We start from the raw sequence: 22,817 nt of genomic DNA, 5'->3' as shown, positions 1-22,817 counted from the left end.
AAGTCCGTCGGTAATCTGACAAGTTCAGGGGCGCATTAATTAACGCACTTTGGGAAACGCGCGGTCCGTCGGTAATTCTGTCGGTAAAATGGGTAACCGACAAATTACCGACGGAGCTACGCCGTCGGTAATACCGTCGATGGTGGTTTTATGTTTTCGAGCTTACTGTGAGATGCCGACGGATGTTATTCCGTCGGCATGGCCGTCGGTGATTGTGGCATTTTGTTGTAAATATTTTCGAACTCTCTGTGAGATACCGACGGACGGTGAGTCCGTCGGCATGGCCGTCGGTGATTGTGGCATTTTGTTGTAAATATTTTCGAACTCTCTGTGAGATACCGATGGACGGTGAGTCCGTCGGCATGGACGTCGGTGATTGTGGCATTTTGTTGTAAATATTTTCGAACTCTCTGTGATATACAAAAGACTTACCTGCTAGGCGTTCAAGCATTTGATCCATGAATGGTAATGGGAAATGATCTTTGCGTGTAGCAAGATTTAGCTTTCTATAATCAACACACATTCTCCATCCACTCGAGATGCGAGCAGGAATGAGCTCATCCTTTTTGTTTTTCACCAACGTGATTCCGGTCTTTTTGGGCACCACATGGATTGGCGCTACCCATTTACTATCCGTGATGGGATAAATGACTCCTGCATCTAACAGTTTCAAAATTTCAGCTTTCACTACCTCCATCATAGGCGGGTTCAACCTCCTTTGCATTTCCCTTCTTGGTTTTGCATTGTCCTCCAATAGTATGTGATGCATACACATTGAGGGACTAATGCCCTTGATGTCAGCTAAAGTCCATCCAATGGCCGTCTTGTGATCACACAACAACTTCACAAGTTTTTCCTCTTGCGTATTTGTCAAACTTGTTGCTATAATAACGGGAAGTGTATTGTTTTCACCAATGAATACATACTTCAAATTATCGGGCAAAGGTTTCAATTCTAACTCGGGGCCTGTAAAATAGATGGCAAAAGCTTTTTTATGTGAAAGTATTAAATCAACAAAGACATTACCATGGGGAACAATTTGCAAAGATTGCAAAGCCAATGCTGATTCGTGCACATTTTGGGGAACACATATGTGCCTCTCCATCTTTTCTATCTCGGTAAAATCATAGCCATAGCTCAAGGCTACACTTAATCCATCCTCACACTCAAAATCAAAAACTTGCTGCACATACTTATCAACTTGGTCATAGCATGTGATAGAATAAACATTGCTATAAGGATATTTCATTGCATCATGAAAATTAAATTCAATCTTTTCATCTCCTACTTCCATAGACAAAGTATCCTTACCACAATCAATCTTTGTATTGGCAGTTTTCAAGAATGGTCTCCCAAACAATATAGGAGTGTTGTTTGATGAATCACAAGAGTCATGTTCCATATCAAGAATATAAAAATCACATGGAATGATCAAACTATCAATCTTGACTAGGACATCTTCTATCACACCAAGTGGGTAAACAAAACTTCGATCCGCAAGTTGTATTACAATGCTAGTTTTATTCAAAGGCTCAAGACTAAGAGAATCATAAACATGTTTGGGCATAACACTAATGGATGCACCTAAATCACACAAGCCCTTTTAAAAACTAGCAACCAATAACACATGGGATAGTAAACGCACCTGGGTCTATTTGCTTCAAAGGCATATTCTTTTGAACAACAGCAGATACAACTTCATTTGACCTTTCAGTTTGAAAGCTCTCTGGTAGTACACAACTCTTTCAAAAATTTTGGCATACTTAGGAATTTTGTTTGATAGCATCAAGTAAAGAATGTTGGGTTCTACTTTCTTGAAGACCTCTAAAATCTCTTTTTCTTTGTCCTTTTCTTTGACCTAGAAGAACTCATAGGAAAGGGTGGAATTGTTTTAAAACTAGAATTCATTAAGTGAGGAGTTACCTTTGGAGTGTTGGTCTTTGTTTCAGTTTGTGGAGAAGGAGGATGTTCCTTCTTTGTACTCAATTCAATTTCTATCTCTTCTTCTTCCTCCATCTCAATTTGTTTTAACCTTTTCTCTTCAAGTTCTTTCCCACTTCGCAGCATGATCGCACTAACATTCTCTTTTGGATTCAATGCTTGGGAGGGCAATTTTCCATTCATTTGTGCTTCTAATTTCCCCACACTTGAAGCTACTTGCCCCATTTGCTTCTCCAAGTTGTGAATACTTGACCTTGTTTCCTGTTGAAAAGACATGACATTTTGTTGCAAAGTCACAGTGTTAGAAGCCAAAGTTTTCATCATCTCACGAAGATCATCATTGGAGTAACATTTGGAGTTTGTGAACTTGCTTGATAATTCTGTTGGGATTGAAATCCATTGGGATGGAATTGTCGGCCTTGATTGCCTTGTTGAGGTTGGTTCCCATACCGTAGGTTAGGATGATCTCTCCATCCAGAATTGTACGTGTGGGAAAAAGGATCATACTTACGCTGAGGCTGTCCATTAAATGCTCCATCAACTGCATTAGCTTGTTCAATGTATCTTCTTGCATTATTGGGCACATATCTGAAGTATGTCCTTGTAAGGAGCATATGCTACAAGCTTTCACCTGTTGTACATTGCCACAAGCCAAAGAACGCACAAGAGAAGTAAGATCATTAACTTTATTCTCAAGGTTAGAAATACTTACCTCATTTACTCGTTTGTTTGCGAAGTCTCCACGAGTGCCAAACTGTTTTGAGTTGGCTGCCATGTTTGAGATTAATTGGCGTGCAGCCTCGGGTGTCTTATCTACCAATGCCCCTCCACTTGCAGCATCAATGATACTACGGTCAGTAAGTATCAATCCTTCATAGAAATATTGAATGAGCAGCTGATCGGGTATTTGATGATGAGGGCACTGAATACATAGTTGCTCAAATCTTTCCCAATACTCGGAAAGTGTCTCTCCATGAGATTGTCGAATCCCACATATTTCTTTTCTTATGTTGGCAACTCGAGATGCTGGGAAATACTTCTCAAGGAAGATCTTTTTCATGCCATTCCAAGTTCCAATTGAACCTGGGAGAATGGAGAAAAGCCATGCTTTTGCTGCCCCTTTTAAAGAGAAAGGGAAAGCTTTCAACTTAACCTGTTCTTCGTCAACTCCATTCGGTTTCATGCCAACACAAACCATATGAACTCCTTGAGATGAGTATGAGGATCTTCTCCTGCAAGACCATTAAATGTTGGTAGCAAATGTATAAAACCAGATTTAGCTCAAAGTTTACACTAACAGATCTAACTAGCAAAAACGAAATCTTTACGTTAGAAACTAAAACTGCCGAAAAACCCTAGAAAACAGTGGAATTTAGCCTCGATAGAGTGGGGCTAGAGTTCTGTTTAACGTCGTTTCCCTTCTAGAAACAAAAGGCCGAAACCTAATTCCACCAAACAATCTGTTTTGAAACAGTACGTTGCCGCAAGTGAACAGTACCGCCGCAAGCAAAAATTATGTTTCTCTTTTTTTTTTTTCTTTTTTTTTCAGAAATATACAATACAGCAACTAAAAATAACAAAAAGCATCAATTAAAATTATTCCCCGATTTGTTGCGATGTCGTGGTCCGCACAAAAATTAAATACCCTAGCTTCAAACACAACACACAAGATAATATAGAGCAAGCAAGGGGTTCGATTTTAGTTCAGATTTTATGCTATACGTTATGCAATTTAGGGGGGTTGGATGTTATATAGGCTAAAGAAAAAATAAAACAAAAAACTATCAAACAAAATTTAATAAGATCAGAAAATTATCAAGAGAACAAACCTTGGTCGCAATCACACATCCACCTATAGAAATCAGAACTGATCCTTGAAACGAAATTCCAGTTTATATTCTGAATTTTTATCTTTTCTTAACGTTGGTTAATTAACGGATCCGCCGTATAACTAACCCTAACCAACAAATAATCACAGTGTCCGCACTAATGATTTAATCCAATGGCAGCCTTAAGATCTAGATAAATTCATTATCTTAACAACTAAGTTGTCTGCTTATGTTGCTTTGATCGAATGTTCTCCCTAAGATTAATAACGTAGATCCGCTACAATTATTAAACTCAGTTGCTTCACAAGTTCATATACCACAACTCCGGTTTTGATATCAAACTTAGCAATAAATTGTCTATAATAATAACTTAGAGTCCACTCTAGCAATTAAAATAAACAATCATAGGAAAAATAAGCATAGGAGAACAAACATATTCATCATATAAACTGAAAAGAAAAGGTAGAATAGATCTCACAGTTCTTGAAATCCGAAGGTTTCCGTGTCCTTGCAACCAAGAAAATGAGTTTAGCCTTGCATGTTTATTGAACAACTAATCAAAAAGATGGAAGAATGCATGATTTAGGGTTTCTTAGAGTAGGGGGGCGTTTTTCTCCTCTTGGGTGGCTGCCCCCCTTCTCTTCTCTCATTCTTTTTATATGCTAGGAAACCCTAATCTCTATTTTACAAAATAGTCCTCCCTTAAGTAGACAATTTACATTTAAGTAGTTCAATAACTATTTTCCTAAAAAAGGAGAAATAGTTTTGCATGAAATCTTCAAGCTTTGACTTAGAGGAGCTACATTGCTGAAATAAAAACTTGGATGTCGGTTTAGATGCTTCGGAACGTAATCTGGACTCGTTTCTTCACGAAACCTGTTTGCTGGCAGAATTCAGTTGTCATCTTTGAAAAAAATCATATCTCCCTCATATGACATCGTTTTTGGCTGAAATTTGGAGCGTTTATAGGCCTTTGAGTCAGGAATCCAAAACAATTGAGTTTGCATCAATTGGACTTTTGTAGCTCTAGATATTCAAGTCGGACTGACCGAAGGTCAACACTGGCAGATTGCGAGATTTGACTTTGAAAGCTGCGATTTCCATGCTCTTCCTTATTTTATTGTCTTGACTTAGATGTCCAGAAAGGTATGGATGTTAGCTTTTTAATGCCACTGGAATCACTTCATTTTGACCTTTAGAGCTCACGTTCTGCACAAAACATCGACTGAACATCAAATCTGCCAATTACCTTCAATTTACTCCTTTTTGCATCTTTCATCCAAAAGTGCCTTCAAAACATAAAACAAAGAATATCAAGGCATTTTATATATAAAACATAGTCAAAACACTAGTTAAATGTGGGTGAAACTATCGAATAATATGGTTGCATCAAATATCCCCACACTTAGCTCTTGCTCGTCCTCGAGAAAGGATAGGTAAAATCAAATCAAAGTTAAATTAAATCAAATCATTATGACCAATCTCCTAATCTCCCATCAATATCCAAGAATATATGCATTATAAACAAGAACACAATTAAGAAGGATAAAGAGTATAAATTTTCATGAATTTATTTACATGCAAACTTCAAAACTCAATTAATTGCGGGATTTAAATGAAATATATGCCATGCCAAAGTGATAGGTCCTCTCATTGATATACACTCCAACACTCACGTGTTTAGGGCTTATGTGTTTAAATCTCTCAAATTCAATCAATGAATATGTTCTACCATAAGCTTGCTCTTCAATCTCATCTCCATTACTAACATATTACAAGCAATGCATGAATCAAAAGGTCTTATTTCCGGTTGTAATGGGGCTAAGGTTAAGGTGAGGTAAAAGAGAGTAAAAGAGAAGGTTCAAACCAAAGAAAGTAGAGCATTCTAAAAAATGATATTTCAAACAAGATATTCCATCAAAGCACATAAATTTTCCATCTTTAATCACCAATGCTTAACCTTTTTTTTTTTTTTTTTTTTTTTTCAAGCTCTTTCAACATAAAATCTTAAGAACATAAAGGAACAATTATTTCTTTCTTTCTTTCTTTCTTTCTTTCTTTCTTTTTTTTTTTTTTTTGTTTTTCACCTTTGGAAACTTGCCCATATTTTCATCAAGCATCACTTCTTCTTTCTTTTCACATAATTTCCAACCATAATTCCATAAGATATCACAAGTATATGCTCTACTAATCCTTGGCCAGGGGAAAGGAAAACATATATAAAGTTAAGGCTTATACATGGATAAAGCAAAGAAAAGATAAACAAGCTCAAAAGGGGCTTACTAAGGATAATATGCTTTAGGTTGGCTTTTTGGCTCAAATGGTTAAAATTCCTAATGCCTTTATCATCTTCATGTATATATGTAATGTGAATGTAATCTCAACAAGATATGAAGCAAGTTCTAGAGATACATATCATTGAAAGAATGCACACTCAAAGAATATAATGTTGAAGGCTCAAAAGCTTACATTGGTATAACACTATAAAGTCAACATGGCATATTCTCAAAGTCAATCCCTAAACCAATTAAACCTTAAAATTTGCATGCATAGTCCTTCATTTGATTTATATCTTCATCTATCTCAATTAATTCTCATACATAATACTCATATTCTCAAAAACCAATGGGAGTAAAAAAGATCAAACATATATATATTTTTTTTTTAGAACAACAAAGAAAACTAAAATAAGAAAACCAAAATTCTCTCAATACCCCCACACTTAAAACACAACATTGTCCTCAATGTTGAAATAAAAGCAAAGGAACATAAGAGAATGAAAAAAATAAATTAAAATGCGAAAAAAAAAAATAAGGAAAAAGAAAGCAAATCTGATTTTTTTTTTCGTGCTGGGTTGCCTCCCAGTAAGCGCTTTTGTTTTATGTCATTGGCTCGACATGTGGCATGCTTATTCTTCATAGATTGGTTCAACTAACTCTACAGAAGCGGTGAGTTCTGTCGTCCAACCTTCATAGAAAGGTTTCAAACGATGCCCATTTACCTTGAGTACTTTGTTGGTTTCTAAACTTGTAATTTCAACTGCACCATAAGGAAAAACATTAGAAACAACAAAGGGTCCAATCCAACAGGAGCGCAACTTTCCAGGAAAAAGTTTCAAACGCGAATGATAAAGAAGGACTTTGTCCCCAACATTAAATTCTTTTCTTATAATCATTCGGTCATGGAGACTCTTAGTCTTTTCTTTGTAAATCCTTGCATTCTCATAAGCATCATTTCGAATCTCTTCCAACTCTTGCAATTGCAACTTTCTTGCAATCCCGGCAGCATCATAATCCATGTTACATTTTTTAATGGCCCAAAAAGCTTTGTGTTCAAGCTCCACCGGTAGATGACATGCTTTTCCATAAATCATCCTATAAGGTGACATTCCTATAGTGATTTGTAAGCAGTCCTATAAGCCCAAAGTGCATCACCAAGTCGTAGACTCCAATCTCGCCGGTTGGGTTGCACTGTCTTCTCTAAAATGGACTTGATTTCTCTATTTGAAATTTCAGCTTGGCCATTTGTTTGAGGATGGTATGCTGTGGAAGTCCGATGAGTCACATGATATTTGCGTAACAATGCTTCCATTGAACGATTGCAAAAATGAGTACCACGATCACTAATGATAGCTTTAGGGATTCCAAACCTGTCAAATATATGAGTCCTGATAAAATCTAAAACAACCTTAGCATCGTTAGTTCGTGTGGCTTTTGCCTCAATCCATTTGGACACATAATCAACAGCAAGAAGGATATAAAGATTGCCTAAAGAAGAAGGAAAATGGACCCATAAAATCAATACCCCAAACATCAAAAATTTCACTTACAATAATATTCATTAAAGGCATTTGATTCTTATGAGTGATATTACCTGTTTTTTGGCATTTTTCACATGATTTGCAAAAATGATATGCATCCTTAAAAATAGAAGGCCAATAAAAACCACTTTCAAGTACCTTGTGGGCCGTTCTTTTTGCTCCAAAATGCCCACCACAAGAATGAGAATGACAAAAGGTAAGAATGGAATGAAATTCATCTTGTAGTACACATCTCCTAACTACTTGATCCACACAAAATTTCCACAGATAAGGAGTATCCCAAAAAATAATATTTAGCATCAGCTCGTAACTTGTCTTTTTGGGATGTAGACAAACCTGGAGGGAATTCTTTGGTGACTAAATAGTTCACCAAATCAGCATACCATGGTCTTGTAGAGGAATGTAACACATACAACTGCTCATCAGGGAATGTCTCTCGTATTGTTTCGGTTTGTATATCCTTAGTCCTTAGTCGGCTCAAGTGATCAGCCACATGGTTTTCGACACCTTTTTTGTCTTTAATCTCAAGATCAAATTCTTGTAAAAGCAAGATCCACCTAATCAATCTTGGTTTGGACTCCTTTTTCTTCAAAAGATACCTTAAAGCTGCATGGTCAGTAAAAACAATGACTTTTGTACCAAGTAGATATGACCTGAATTTTTCAAGAGCAAACACTACTGCAAAAAGTTCTTTTTCAGTTGTATGGTAATTGCATTGTGCTCTGTCCAACATGCGGGAAGCATAAGCGATAACATGCAAATTCTTCCCTATTCTTTGCCCAAGGACAGCCCCTATCGCATAGTCACTCGCATCACACATTATCTCAAAAGGCTCATCCCAATTTGGTGGTTGGATGATAGGTGCAGATGTGACACGCTTTTTAAGCTCATCATGGGCATCTTTACATGCTTGATCAAACACAAAATCCACTTCTTTAGCTAATAGTTTGCACAAGGGTGATGTAATCTTCGAGAAATCTTTGATAAAACGTCGATAGAAACCTGCATAGCCAAGAAAAGAACGAATTTCCCTCACGCAGGAGGGGTAAGGCAATGATGAAATAACCTCTATTTTAGCTTTATCAACCTCTAATCCACGTGAAGACACAACATGCCCAAGAACTATTCCTTGTTCTACCATAAAATAACACTTTTCATAGTTTAAGACAAGGTTGGTTTCAATGCACCTTTTCAAGATCAAAGATAAATTTTCTAGACATTTATCAAAAGAATCACCATACACTGTGAAATCATCCATGAAAACCTCAATTATTCTTTCAACATAATCAGAAAAAAATACTCATCATGCATCTTTGAAAAAGTTGCAGGTGCATTACAGAGACCAAAGGGCATTCTCCTATATGCATATGTACCAAATGGACATGTAAATGTAGTTTTTTCTTGATCCTCAGGATTAATAACAATCTGATTGTATCCACTATATCCATCAAGAAAGCAATAAAAAGACTTACCTGCTAGGCGTTCAAGCATTTGATCCATGAATGGTAATGGGAAATGATCTTTGCGTGTAGCAAGATTTAGCTTTCTATAATCAAACACACATTCTCCATCCACTCGAGATGCGAGCAGGAATGAGCTCATCCTTTTTGTTTTTCACCAACGTGATTCCGGTCTTTTTGGGCACCACATGGATTGGCGCTACCCATTTACTATCCGTGATGGGATAAATGACTCCTGCATCTAACAGTTTCAAAATTTCAGCTTTCACTACCTCCATCATAGGCGGGTTCAACCTCCTTTGCATTTCCCTTCTTGGTTTTGCATTGTCCTCCAATAGTATGTGATGCATACACATTGAGGGACTAATGCCCTTGATGTCAGCTAAAGTCCATCCAATGGCCGTCTTGTGATCACACAACAACTTCACAAGTTTTTCCTCTTGCGTATTTGTCAAACTTGTTGCTATAATAACGGGAAGTGTATTGTTTTCACCAATGAATACATACTTCAAATTATCGGGCAAAGGTTTCAATTCTAACTCGGGGGCCTGTAAAATAGATGGCAAAAGCTTTTTATGTGAAAGTATTAAATCAACAAAGACATTACCATGGGGAACAATTTGCAAAGATTGCAAAGCCAATGCTGATTCGTGCACATTTTGGGGAACACATATGTGCCTCTCCATCTTTTCTATCTCGGTAAAATCATAGCCATAGCTCAAGGCTACACTTAATCCATCCTCACACTCAAAATCAAAACTTGCTGCACATACTTATCAACTTGGTCATAGCATGTGATAGAATAAACATTGCTATAAGGATATTTCATTGCATCATGAAAATTAAATTCAATCTTTTCATCTCCTACTTCCATAGACAAAGTATCCTTACCACAATCAATCTTTGTATTGGCAGTTTCAAGAATGGTCTCCCAAACAATATAGGAGTGTTGTTTGATGAATCACAAGAGTCATGTTCCATATCAAGAATATAAAAAATCACATGGAATGATCAAACTATCAATCTTGACTAGGACATCTTCTATCACACCAAGTGGGTAAACAAAACTTCGATCCGCAAGTTGTATTACAATGCTAGTTTTATTCAAAGGCTCAAGACTAAGAGAATCATAAACATGTTTGGGCATAACACTAATGGATGCACCTAAATCACACAAGGCCCTTTTAAAACTAGCATTACCAATAACACATGGGATAGTAAACGCACCTGGGTCCTTTTGCTTCAAAGGCATATTCTTTTGAACAACAGCAGATACAACTTCACCCATACTTACCATTTCATGACCTTTCAGTTTGAAAGCTCTCTTGGTAGTACACAACTCTTTCAAAAATTTGGCATACTTAGGAATTTGTTTGATAGCATCAAGTAAAGGAATGTTGAGTTCTACTTTCTTGAAGACCTCTAAAATCTCTTTTTCTTTGTCCTCTTTCTTTGACCTAGAAGAACTCATAGGAAAGGTGGAATTGTTTTAAAACTAGAATTCATTAAGTGAGGAGTTACCTTTGGAGTGTTGGTCTTTGTTTCAGTTTGTGGAGAAGGAGGATGTTCCTTCTTTGTACTCAATTCAGTTTCTATTCTCTTCTTCTTCCTCCATCTCAATTTGTTTTAACCTTTTCTCTTCAAGTTCTTTCCCACTTCGCAGCATGATCGCACTAACATTCTCTTTTGGATTCAATGCTTGGAGGGCAATTTTCCATTCATTTGTGCTTCTAATTTCCCCACACTTGAAGCTACTTGCCCCATTTGCTTCTCCAAGTTGTGAATACTTGACCTTGTTTCCTGTTGAAAAGACATGACATTTTGTTGCAAAGTCACAGTGTTAGAAGCCAAAGTTTTCATCATCTCACGAAGATCATCATTGGATGAAGACCCCATAACATTGGAGTTTGTGAATGGAGGGGGTTGTCTTGCTTGATAATTCTGTTGGGATTGAAATCCATTGGGATGGAATTGTCGGCCTTGATTGCCTTGTTGAGGTTGGTTCCCATACCGTAGGTTAGGATGATCTCTCCATCCAGAATTGTACGTGTGGGAAAAAGGATCATACTTACGCTGAGGCTGTCCATTAAATGCTCCATCAACTGCATTAGCTTGTTCAATGTAATCTTCTTGCATTATTGGGCACATATCTGAAGTATGTCCTTGTAAGGAGCATATGCTACAAGCTTTCACCTGTTGTACATTGCCACAAGCCAAAGAACGCACAAGAGAAGTAAGATCATTAACTTTATTCTCAAGGTTAGAAATACTTACCTCATTTACTCGTTTGTTTGCGAAGTCTCCACGAGTGCCAAACTGTTTTGAGTTGGCTGCCATGTTTGAGATTAATTGGCGTGCAGCCTCGGGTGTCTTATCTACCAATGCCCCTCCACTTGCAGCATCAATGATACTACGGTCAGTAAGTATCAATCCTTCATAGAAATATTGAATGAGCAGCTGATCGGGTATTTGATGATGAGGGCACTGAATACATAGTTGCTCAAATCTTTCCCAATACTCGGAAAGTGTCTCTCCATGAGATTGTCGAATCCCACATATTTCTTTTCTTATGTTGGCAACTCGAGATGCTGGGAAATACTTCTCAAGGAAGATCTTTTTCATGCCATTCCAAGTTCCAATTGAACCTGGGAGAATGGAGAAAAGCCATGCTTTTGCTGCCCCTTTTAAAGAGAAAGGGAAAGCTTTCAACTTAACCTGTTCTTCGTCAACTCCATTCGGTTTCATGCCAACACAAACCATATGGAACTCCTTGAGATGAGTATGAGGATCTTCTCCTGCAAGACCATTAAATGTTGGTAGCAAATGTATAAAACCAGATTTGAGATCAAAGTTTACACTATTGTCGATGTTTATGCACAATGGCTGATTTTCCACGTTAGGAGCAGCAAGCTCCTTGAGTGTTTGTTGTCGTGCATTAGCCATGGTGTTAAGGCGAGCTTCCTTTCGTAACCTGCGTAAAGTTTTTTCTATTTCGAGATCTAACTGCACTTGACTTTGATTAGTAGAACGGTTACTGGCATAAAGCATCAAGAAAACTCAAAAGAAAACCAACCACGCAAGAGATCAAAAACAATGCAAATTGTACGAAAATCTTACGTTAGAAAACTAAAACTGCCGAAAAACCCTAGAAAACAGTGGAATTTAGCCTCGATAGAGTGGGGCTAGTGGTATACCACTAGTTCTGTTTAGAACGTCGTTTCCCTTCTAGAAACAAAAGGCCGAAACCTAATTCCACCAAACAATCTGTTTTTGAAACAGTACCGTTGCCGCAAGTGAACAGTACCGCCGCAAGCAAAAATTATGTTTCTCTTTTTTTTTTTCTTTTTTTTTTTCAGAAATATAAATAACAATCACAGCAACTAAAAATAACAGTAAAAGCACAAGAATCAATTAAAATTACTTCCCCGGCAACGGCGCCAAAATTTGTTGCGATGTCGTGGTCGCACAAATTAAATACCCTAGCTTCAAACACAACACACAAAGATAATATAGAGCAAGCAAGGGTCGATCCCACGAGGAAGATTTAGTTCAGATTTTTATGCTATACGTTATGCAATTTAGGGGGTTGGATGTTATATAGGCTAAAGAAAAAATAAAACAAAAAACTATCAAACAAAATTTAATAAGATCAGAAAAATTATCAAGAGAACAAACCTTGGTCGCAATCACACATCCACCTATAGAAATCAGAACTGATCCTTGAAACGAAATTCCAGTTTATATTCTGAATTTTTATCTTTTCTTAACGTTGGTTAATTAACGGATCCGCCGTATAACTAACCCTAACCAACAAATAATCACAGTGTCCGCACTAATGATTTAATCCAATGGCAGCCTTAAGATCTAGATAAATTCATTATCTTAACAACTAAGTTGTCTGCTTATGTTGCTTTGATCGAATGTTCTCCCTAAGATTAATAACGTAGATCCGCTACAATTATTAAACTCAGTTGCTTCACAAGTTCATATACCACAACTCCGGTTTTGATATCAAACTTAGCAATAAATTGTCTATAATAATAACTTAGAGTCCACTCTAGCAATTAAAATAAACAATCATAGGAAAAAATAAGCATAGGAGAACAAACATATTCATCATATAAACTGAAAAGAAAAGGTAGAATAGATCTCACAGTTCTTGAAATCCGAAGGTTTCCGTGTCCTTGCAACCAAGAAAATGAGTTTAGCCTTGCATGTTTATTGAACAACTAATCAAAAAGATGGAAGAATGCATGATTTAGGGTTTCTTAGAGTAGGGGGCGTTTTTCTCCTCTTGGGTGGCTGCCCCCCTTCTCTTCTCTCATTCTTTTTATATGCTAGGAAACCCTAATCTCTATTTTACAAAATAGTCCTCCCTTAAGTAGACAATTTACATTTAAGTAGTTCAATAACTATTTTCCTAAAAAAGGAGAAATAGTTTTGCATGAAATCTTCAAGCTTTGACTTAGAGGAGCTACATTGCTGAAATAAAAACTTGGATGTCGGTTTAGATGCTTCGGAACGTAATCTGGACTCGTTTCTTCACGAAACCTGTTTGCTGGCAGAATTCAGTTGTCATCTTTGAAAAATCATATCTCCCTCATATGACATCGTTTTTGGCTGAAATTTGGAGCGTTTATAGGCCTTTGAGTCAGGAATCCAAAACAATTGAGTTTGCATCAATTGGACTTTTGTAGCTCTAGATATTCAAGTCGGACTGACCGAAGGTCAACACTGGCAGATTGCGAGATTTGACTTTGAAAGCTGCGATTTCCATGCTCTTCCTTATTTTATTGTCTTGACTTAGATGTCCAGAAAGGTATGGATGTTAGCTTTTTAATGCCACTGGAATCACTTCATTTTGACCTTTAGAGCTCACGTTCTGCACAAAACATCGACTGAACATCAAATCTGCCAATTACCTTCAATTTACTCCTTTTTGCATCTTTCATCCAAAAGTGCCTTCAAAACATAAAACAAAGAATATCAAGGCATTTTATATATAAAACATAGGCAAAACACTAGTTAAATGTGGGTGAAACTATCGAATAATATGGTTGCATCAATGACGTCAAGGTTATGGCAGAGAAGATTAGTCTTCCAATACGGAAGCTCCCAAAAGATACTTCGCTTTACCCAATTATGGGTCAAACCAAAACCAGGAAACTTTTGCTTACCTGATTGAAGGCCAAACACAATGTCACCGTACTCTGATACAACATGATGCAATTCTTCACCAGAAAGACGCGAGGATGCAACATCTTTTTCAACTCTACCAACAAAGAAATCTTTTCTGTTCTTTCTGAACCTGTGATTAAGTGGCAAGAAGCGACGGTGACAGTCAAAAAAAGAAGCTTTACCTCCGTTTGCTAGCGTGAATGCCTTGTTGTTTTCCATGCAGTATGGACATGCGAGTTTCCCATGCGTGCTCCAACCAGAAAGCATTCCATAAGCTGGAAAATCACTGATAGTCCACATCAAAGCCGCCCTCATAAGGAAATTTTGTTTCCTAGATATATCATAAGTCAGAGATCCGGAGGACCACAACTGCGCCAGCTCATCTATCAACGGTCGAAGACAAACATCTATATTCCGCCCCGGGCTGCTTGACCGGGTATGACAGTAGATAGAAACATGAACTCCGGCCTCATACACATTCCCGGTGGCAAGTTATAAACTGTGAGAATGACCGGCCAACAAGAATAGGGAGCAGCAAATGACCCAAATGGGTTGAACCCGTCTGTACACAACCCAAGTCGAACATTCCTTGATTCAGCAGAAAAGTCAGGATGAACACTGTTAAAGCGTTTCCACGCTTCGCCATCAGAAGGATGCACCATCAACGACATCGTGTGTTTGGTGCCATGTCATGTGCTCAGCAGTCCTTGGTGACATAAATAACCTCTGCAGTCTAGGTGTGATCGGGAAATATCTAAGTTTTTTATATGCCACTAGAGTCTTCCCCCTGCCAGTTCTGGGTTTGTAACGGGAATGCCCGCATGTCATGCACTGGTCATCATAGCATTTTCAAGGTAGTATAACATGCAGAAGTTAGGGCACATGTCAATTTTCTGGTATCCTAAACCGAGGGGTTTCATCATGGACTTCGCAGCATAGAAGTTCTCTTTGAGCCTGTTCCCTTCTGGTAAAATGCTTCTTGCCCAATCAATAATTTTGTCATACCCGGCCTCACTCAAACCCGTGATCTGACTTGATGGTGAACACCTGTGCCACAGCCGATAATTTACTGTGGTTTGTGCAGCCATCCCATAATGGTTCGTCAGAATCTTTCAACAAATCAAAAAACCTAGCTGCCTCTGCATTAGGTTCTTCTTCTACGATTGGACATTGATTGACTTATCTTGATTCATTCTCATTGCATCCATAACCATGTTTCTGTAAGGATTAGTGTTGTCATTTGCCGCTTCATGCACGTTGCTAGCACTAGAAGTTGACCCAACCACCGTTTCTCTCATTCTCCTATTACTAACAAATACCTCTCCATGTGCATACCAACACTCGTAATCCTCCACAAACCCTTTGTGTAGAAGATGCATCATTACAACATCTGGATGCAGATACTTTTTATTTTGACACTTCCTGCATGGACACCTAATACCGCCTCCAGTAAAATTTCTGGGAATAGATGTTGCGAAATTAATAAAACCCTGAACCCCGTTACAATAATCCAACTTCCGCAATCCTTGGGGTGAATCTAGATACATCCATGAACGATCATCCATGACTTCTATCGAACCTCTATAAAAAGGACCCATTAATTAAGCAAGCTCTTAATTATTTCAAAACACAACATGTAATTCGGTAATTCTACAAATTAAATTTTAACAATTTTCAAACAAATACAATCTTACAAAATCTAAAACAAACCATAACAAGTATAAAATTATACATTCATATACTACAAGTTTGTTTGAGAAATAACAATAAAACATGTACATCTACTAAAAAAAAAATACATATACTAAAAAAACAATAAAATTAACATTTAAATGTTAAAATTTTAAAAGATAGAATTACTTACAAAAAATGATAAAATCCGTCGGTAAATCAGAACACGGATGCTGTGACCACAAAACAAATACAACTTGTTGTGCTGAGATGAGAAAAATTCTTGTTTTGGGGTGAGGGGGGGCTGGTTATTTTTCAGATGGGGAGGGTTAGGATTAGGAAGAAGAAGGAGAAATGGGGGAGAGAGTGTCGGCAGAGGAGCCATATATTAACTTTTGCCGACGGACATTAATACCGTCGGTGAATCCGTCGGCAAAACCGTCGGTAATTCTAACGGGCAATCGACACGTCACCGCACGGACCTGCTGTTCAAATCCATCGGTGATTCCGTCGGTATTTTTAACGGTGCACCCATCACGTCACTGGTACGGATCTGGCATTTCAAATCCGTCGGTGATTCCGTCGGTATTTTTTTACGGTGAATAGGTCCCATCACGCGTACGGGCCCCAGTTTTTAATTTCGTCGGTGATTCCGTCGGAAAAATCACCCGCCAAAACCTCCGCGCTACTGCCCGCCCTTTTTTCATTAATTCTGAATTTTTGGTCGGTAATTCGATCGGTAATTACCGATGGAAATAGTCCATCGGTAATTACCGACGAATATTTTCCGTCGGTGATTTCGGCCGAAAAATACCGACAGAAAAAATTCCGTCGGTATGTCCGTTGGTATTTAGCGATTTTCTGGTAGTGTAATAATAATCTTAACCACCAAGAACAGTAGCCTTTTTTAACAAAAAAATATTATAATGGTACTTCAAGAGAATCACATGAATTGCCCAGTAAGATATGGGCACTCGTTATTTAGTACTCGAGTGAATATGCAGGAATTTACTATCAGAAAATCTACAAATACAAATGAAATTATCAAAGTAAAATTTTCGTTAATATTTTAAGGTGATATTTACTATTCGATTTTATTCCATCGCTAAATCCGTCAATATTTACAGACATAAATAGTCCATCGATAAATACCGAGGGAATTACAATCAAAATAAAATGAATTTAAAAAAAAAAAAAAAAAAGTACGATGATGTATATTTTTTTATGGATGATTTTACCGACGAAATTACAATTAGACTCAAACAGAGAATGTCATACAGCGACGTGTAACTAGTATTGACAAAATTGATGGCGCATTCACAAATGGCTATGAAATAAAATAATTTCACAAGCTCAAAAGGTGTTTAAGGGTTTTAAGAACCTATGACCAGTATCAATTATTCATCAATCTCTTTTCCTCTCGTTGTCTTTGTAGAGAAAGTAACATATAACTTCGTTAATCTCAAATATCAGAATTCTCTTAACGTAGGTCATAATGCAAATTTGGAGCGTTTATAGGCCTTTGAGTCAGGAATCCAAAACAATTGAGTTTGCATCAATTGGACTTTTGTAGCTCTAGATATTCAAGTCGGACTGACCGAAGGTCAACACTGGCAGATTGCGAGATTTGACTTTGAAAGCTGCGATTTCCATGCTCTTCCTTATTTTATTGTCTTGACTTAGATGTCCAGAAAGGTATGGATGTTAGCTTTTTAATGCCACTGGAATCACTTCATTTTGACCTTTAGAGCTCACGTTCTGCACAAAACATCGACTGAACATCAAATCTGCCAATTACCTTCAATTTACTCCTTTTTGCATCTTTCATCCAAAAGTGCCTTCAAAACATAAAACAAAGAATATCAAGGCATTTTATATATAAAACATAGGCAAAACACTAGTTAAATGTGGGTGAAACTATCGAATAATATGGTTGCATCAATGACGTCAAGGTTATGGCAGAGAAGATTAGTCTTCCAATACGGAAGCTCCCAAAAGATACTTCGCTTTACCCAATTATGGGTCAAACCAAAACCAGGAAACTTTTGCTTACCTGATTGAAGGCCAAACACAATGTCACCGTACTCTGATACAACATGATGCAATTCTTCACCAGAAAGACGCGAGGATGCAACATCTTTTTCAACTCTACCAACAAAGAAATCTTTTCTGTTCTTTCTGAACCTGTGATTAAGTGGCAAGAAGCGACGGTGACAGTCAAAAAAAGAAGCTTTACCTCCGTTTGCTAGCGTGAATGCCTTGTTGTTTTCCATGCAGTATGGACATGCGAGTTTCCCATGCGTGCTCCAACCAGAAAGCATTCCATAAGCTGGAAAATCACTGATAGTCCACATCAAAGCCGCCCTCATAAGGAAATTTTGTTTCCTAGATATATCATAAGTCAGAGATCCGGAGGACCACAACTGCGCCAGCTCATCTATCAACGGTCGAAGACAAACATCTATATTCCGCCCCGGGCTGCTTGGACCGGGTATGACAGTAGATAGAAACATGAACTCCGGCCTCATACACATTCCCGGTGGCAAGTTATAAACTGTGAGAATGACCGGCCAACAAGAATAGGGAGCAGCAAATGACCCAAATGGGTTGAACCCGTCTGTACACAACCCAAGTCGAACATTCCTTGATTCAGCAGAAAAGTCAGGATGAACACTGTTAAAGCGTTTCCACGCTTCGCCATCAGAAGGATGCACCATCAACGACATCGTGTGTTTGGTGCCATGTCATGTGCTCAGCAGTCCTTGGTGACATAAATAACCTCTGCAGTCTAGGTGTGATCGGGAAATATCTAAGTTTTTTATATGCCACTAGAGTCTTCCCCCTGCCAGTTCTGGGTTTGTAACGGGAATGCCCGCATGTCATGCACTTGGTCATCATAGCATTTTCAAGGTAGTATAACATGCAGAAGTTAGGGCACATGTCAATTTTCTGGTATCCTAAACCGAGGGTTTCATCATGGACTTCGCAGCATAGAAGTTCTCTTTGAGCCTGTTCCCTTCTGGTAAAATGCTTCTTGCCCAATCAATAATTTTGTCATACCCGGCCTCACTCAACCCGTGATCTGACTTGATGGTGAACACCTGTGCCACAGCCGATAATTTACTGTGGTTTGTGCAGCCATCCCATAATGGTTCGTCAGAATCTTTCAACAAATCAAAAAACCTAGCTGCCTCTGCATTAGGTTCTTCTTCTACGATTGGACATTGATTGACTTATCTTGATTCATTCTCATTGCATCCATAACCATGTTTCTGTAAGGATTAGTGTTGTCATTTGCCGCTTCATGCACGTTGCTAGCACTAGAAGTTGACCCAACCACCGTTTCTCTCATTCTCCTATTACTAACAAATACCTCTCCATGTGCATACCAACACTCGTAATCCTCCACAAACCCTTTGTGTAGAAGATGCATCATTACAACATCTGGATGCAGATACTTTTTATTTTGACACTTCCTGCATGGACACCTAATACCGCCTCCAGTAAAATTTCTGGGAATAGATGTTGCGAAATTAATAAAACCCTGAACCCCGTTACAATAATCCAACTTCCGCAATCCTTGGGGTGAATCTAGATACATCCATGAACGATCATCCATTGACTTCTATCGAACCTCTATAAAAAGGACCCATTAATTAAGCAAGCTCTTAATTATTTTCAAAACACAACATGTAATTCGGTAATTCTACAAATTAAATTTTAACAATTTCAAACAAATACAATCTTACAAAATCTAAAACAAACCATAACAAGTATAAAATTATACATTCATATACTACAAGTTTGTTTGAGAAATAACAATAAAACATGTACATCTACTAAAAAAAAAATACATATACTAAAAAACAATAAAATTAACATTTAAATGTTAAAATTTTAAAAGATAGAATTACTTACAAAAAATGATAAAATCCGTCGGTAAATCAGAACACGGATGCTGTGACCACAAAACAAATACAACTTGTTGTGCTGAGATGAGAAAAATTCTTGTTTTGGGGTGAGGGGGGGCTGGTTATTTTTCAGATGGGGAGGGTTAGGATTAGGAAGAAGAAGGAGAAATGGGGGAGAGAGTGTCGGCAGAGGAGCCATATATTAACTTTTGCCGACGGACATTAATACCGTCGGTGAATCCGTCGGCAAAACCGTCGGTAATTCTAACGGGCAATCGACACGTCACCGCACGGACCTGCTGTTCAAATCCATCGGTGATTCCGTCGGTATTTTTAACGGTGCACCCATCACGTCACTGGTACGGATCTGGCATTTCAAATCCGTCGGTGATTCCGTCGGTATTTTTTTATGGTGAATAGGTCCCATCACGCGTACGGGCCCCAGTTTTTAATTTCGTCGGTGATTCCGTCGGAAAAATCACCCGCCAAAACCTCCGCGCTACTGCCCGCCCTTTTTTCATTAATTCTGAATTTTTGGTCGGTAATTCGATCGGTAATTACCGATGGAAATAGTCCATCGGTAATTACCGACGAATATTTTCCGTCGGTGATTTCGGCCGAAAAATACCGACAGAAAAAATTCCGTCGGTATGTCCGTTGGTATTTAGCGATTTTCTGGTAGTGTAATAATAATCTTAACCACCAAGAACAGTAGCCTTTTTTAACAAAAAAATATTATAATGGTACTTCAAGAGAATCACATGAATTGCCCAGTAAGATATGGGCACTCGTTATTTAGTACTCGAGTGAATATGCAGGAATTTACTATCAGAAAATCTACAAATACAAATGAAATTATCAAAGTAAAATTTTCGTTAATATTTTAAGGTGATATTTACTATTCGATTTTATTCCATCGCTAAATCCGTCAATATTTACAGACATAAATAGTCCATCGATAAATACCGAGGGAATTACAATCAAAATAAAATGAATTTAAAAAAAAAAAAAAAAGTACGATGATGTATATTTTTTTATGATGATTTTACCGACGAAATTACAATTAGACTCAAACAGAGAATGTCATACAGCGACGTGTAACTAGTATTGACAAAATTGATGGCGCATTCACAAATGGCTATGAAATAAAATAATTTCACAAGCTCAAAAGGTGTTTAAGGGTTTTAAGAACCTATGACCAGTATCAATTATTCATCAATCTCTTTTCCTCTCGTTGTCTTTGTAGAGAAAGTAACATATAACTTCGTTAATCTCAAATATCAGAATTCTCTTAACGTAGGTCATAATGCAAATTTGGAGCGTTTATAGGCCTTTGAGTCAGGAATCCAAAACAATTGAGTTTGCATCAATTGGACTTTTGTAGCTCTAGATATTCAAGTCGGACTGACCGAAGGTCAACACTGGCAGATTGCGAGATTTTGACTTTGAAAGCTGCGATTTCCATGCTCTTCCTTATTTTATTGTCTTGACTTAGATGTCCAGAAAGGTATGGATGTTAGCTTTTTAATGCCACTGGAATCACTTCATTTTGACCTTTAGAGCTCACGTTCTGCACAAAACATCGACTGAACATCAAATCTGCCAATTACCTTCAATTTACTCCTTTTTGCATCTTTCATCCAAAAGTGCCTTCAAAACATAAAACAAAGAATATCAAGGCATTTTATATATAAAACATAGGCAAAACACTAGTTAAATGTGGGTGAAACTATCGAATAATATGGTTGCATCAATGACGTCAAGGTTATGGCCAGAGAAGATTAGTCTTCCAATACGGAAGCTCCCAAAAGATACTTCGCTTTACCCAATTATGGGTCAAACCAAAAACCAGGAAACTTTTGCTTACCTGATTGAAGGCCAAACACAATGTCACCGTACTCTGATACAACATGATGCAATTCTTCACCAGAAAGACGCGAGGATGCAACATCTTTTTCAACTCTACCAACAAAGAAATCTTTTCTGTTCTTTCTGAACCTGTGATTAAGTGGCAAGAAGCGACGGTGACAGTCAAAAAAAGAAGCTTTACCTCCGTTTGCTAGCGTGAATGCCTTGTTGTTTTCCATGCAGTATGGACATGCGAGTTTCCCATGCGTGCTCCAACCAGAAAGCATTCCATAAGCTGGAAAATCACTGATAGTCCACATCAAAGCCGCCCTCATAAGGAAATTTTGTTTCCTAGATATATCATAAGTCAGAGATCCGGAGGACCACAACTGCGCCAGCTCATCTATCAACGGTCGAAGACAAACATCTATATTCCGCCCCGGGCTGCTTGGACCGGGTATGACAGTAGATAGAAACATGAACTCCGGCCTCATACACATTCCCGGTGGCAAGTTATAAACTGTGAGAATGACCGGCCAACAAGAATAGGGAGCAGCAAATGACCCAAATGGGTTGAACCCGTCTGTACACAACCCAAGTCGAACATTCCTTGATTCAGCAGAAAAGTCAGGATGAACACTGTTAAAGCGTTTCCACGCTTCGCCATCAGAAGGATGCACCATCAACGACATCGTGTGTTTGGTGCCATGTCATGTGCTCAGCAGTCCTTGGTGACATAAATAACCTCTGCAGTCTAGGTGTGATCGGGAAATATCTAAGTTTTTTATATGCCACTAGAGTCTTCCCCCTGCCAGTTCTGGGTTGTAACGGGAATGCCCGCATGTCATGCACTTGGTCATCATAGCATTTTCAAGGTAGTATAACATGCAGAAGTTAGGGCACATGTCAATTTTCTGGTATCCTAAACCGAGGGGTTTCATCATGGACTTCGCAGCATAGAAGTTCTCTTTGAGCCTGTTCCCTTCTGGTAAAATGCTTCTTGCCCAATCAATAATTTTGTCATACCCGGCCTCACTCAACCCGTGATCTGACTTGATGGTGAACACCTGTGCCACAGCCGATAATTTACTGTGGTTTGTGCAGCCATCCCATAATGGTTCGTCAGAATCTTTCAACAAATCAAAAACCTAGCTGCCTC

At 38.1% G+C, this 22,817-nt stretch overlaps 1 protein-coding gene across 1 annotated transcript; it reads right to left on the bottom strand.

Annotated features, from left to right (window-relative positions):
• Positions 1–7,160: 7,160 nt before the first annotated feature.
• On the bottom strand, positions 7,161–9,708 carry LOC140955211 (uncharacterized). The gene is made up of 6 exons (XM_073407207.1): positions 9,658–9,708; positions 9,153–9,598; positions 8,928–9,028; positions 8,190–8,592; positions 7,927–7,979; positions 7,161–7,537 (listed from the first exon to the last, which is right to left on the bottom strand). Exons 1-6 carry the CDS (start codon positions 9,706–9,708, stop codon positions 7,161–7,163), a joined length of 1,431 nt encoding a protein of 476 aa, XP_073263308.1.
• Between the last annotated feature and the right edge of the window lie 13,109 nt (positions 9,709–22,817).

Source organism: Populus alba, chromosome 1 (genome assembly GCF_005239225.2).
Source record: "Populus alba chromosome 1, ASM523922v2, whole genome shotgun sequence".
In the NCBI taxonomy this organism is placed as follows: domain Eukaryota; kingdom Viridiplantae; phylum Streptophyta; class Magnoliopsida; order Malpighiales; family Salicaceae; genus Populus; species Populus alba.
The sequence above is the reverse complement of the archived record's forward strand: the minus strand, read 5'-3'. Positions and strand labels throughout refer to the sequence as shown.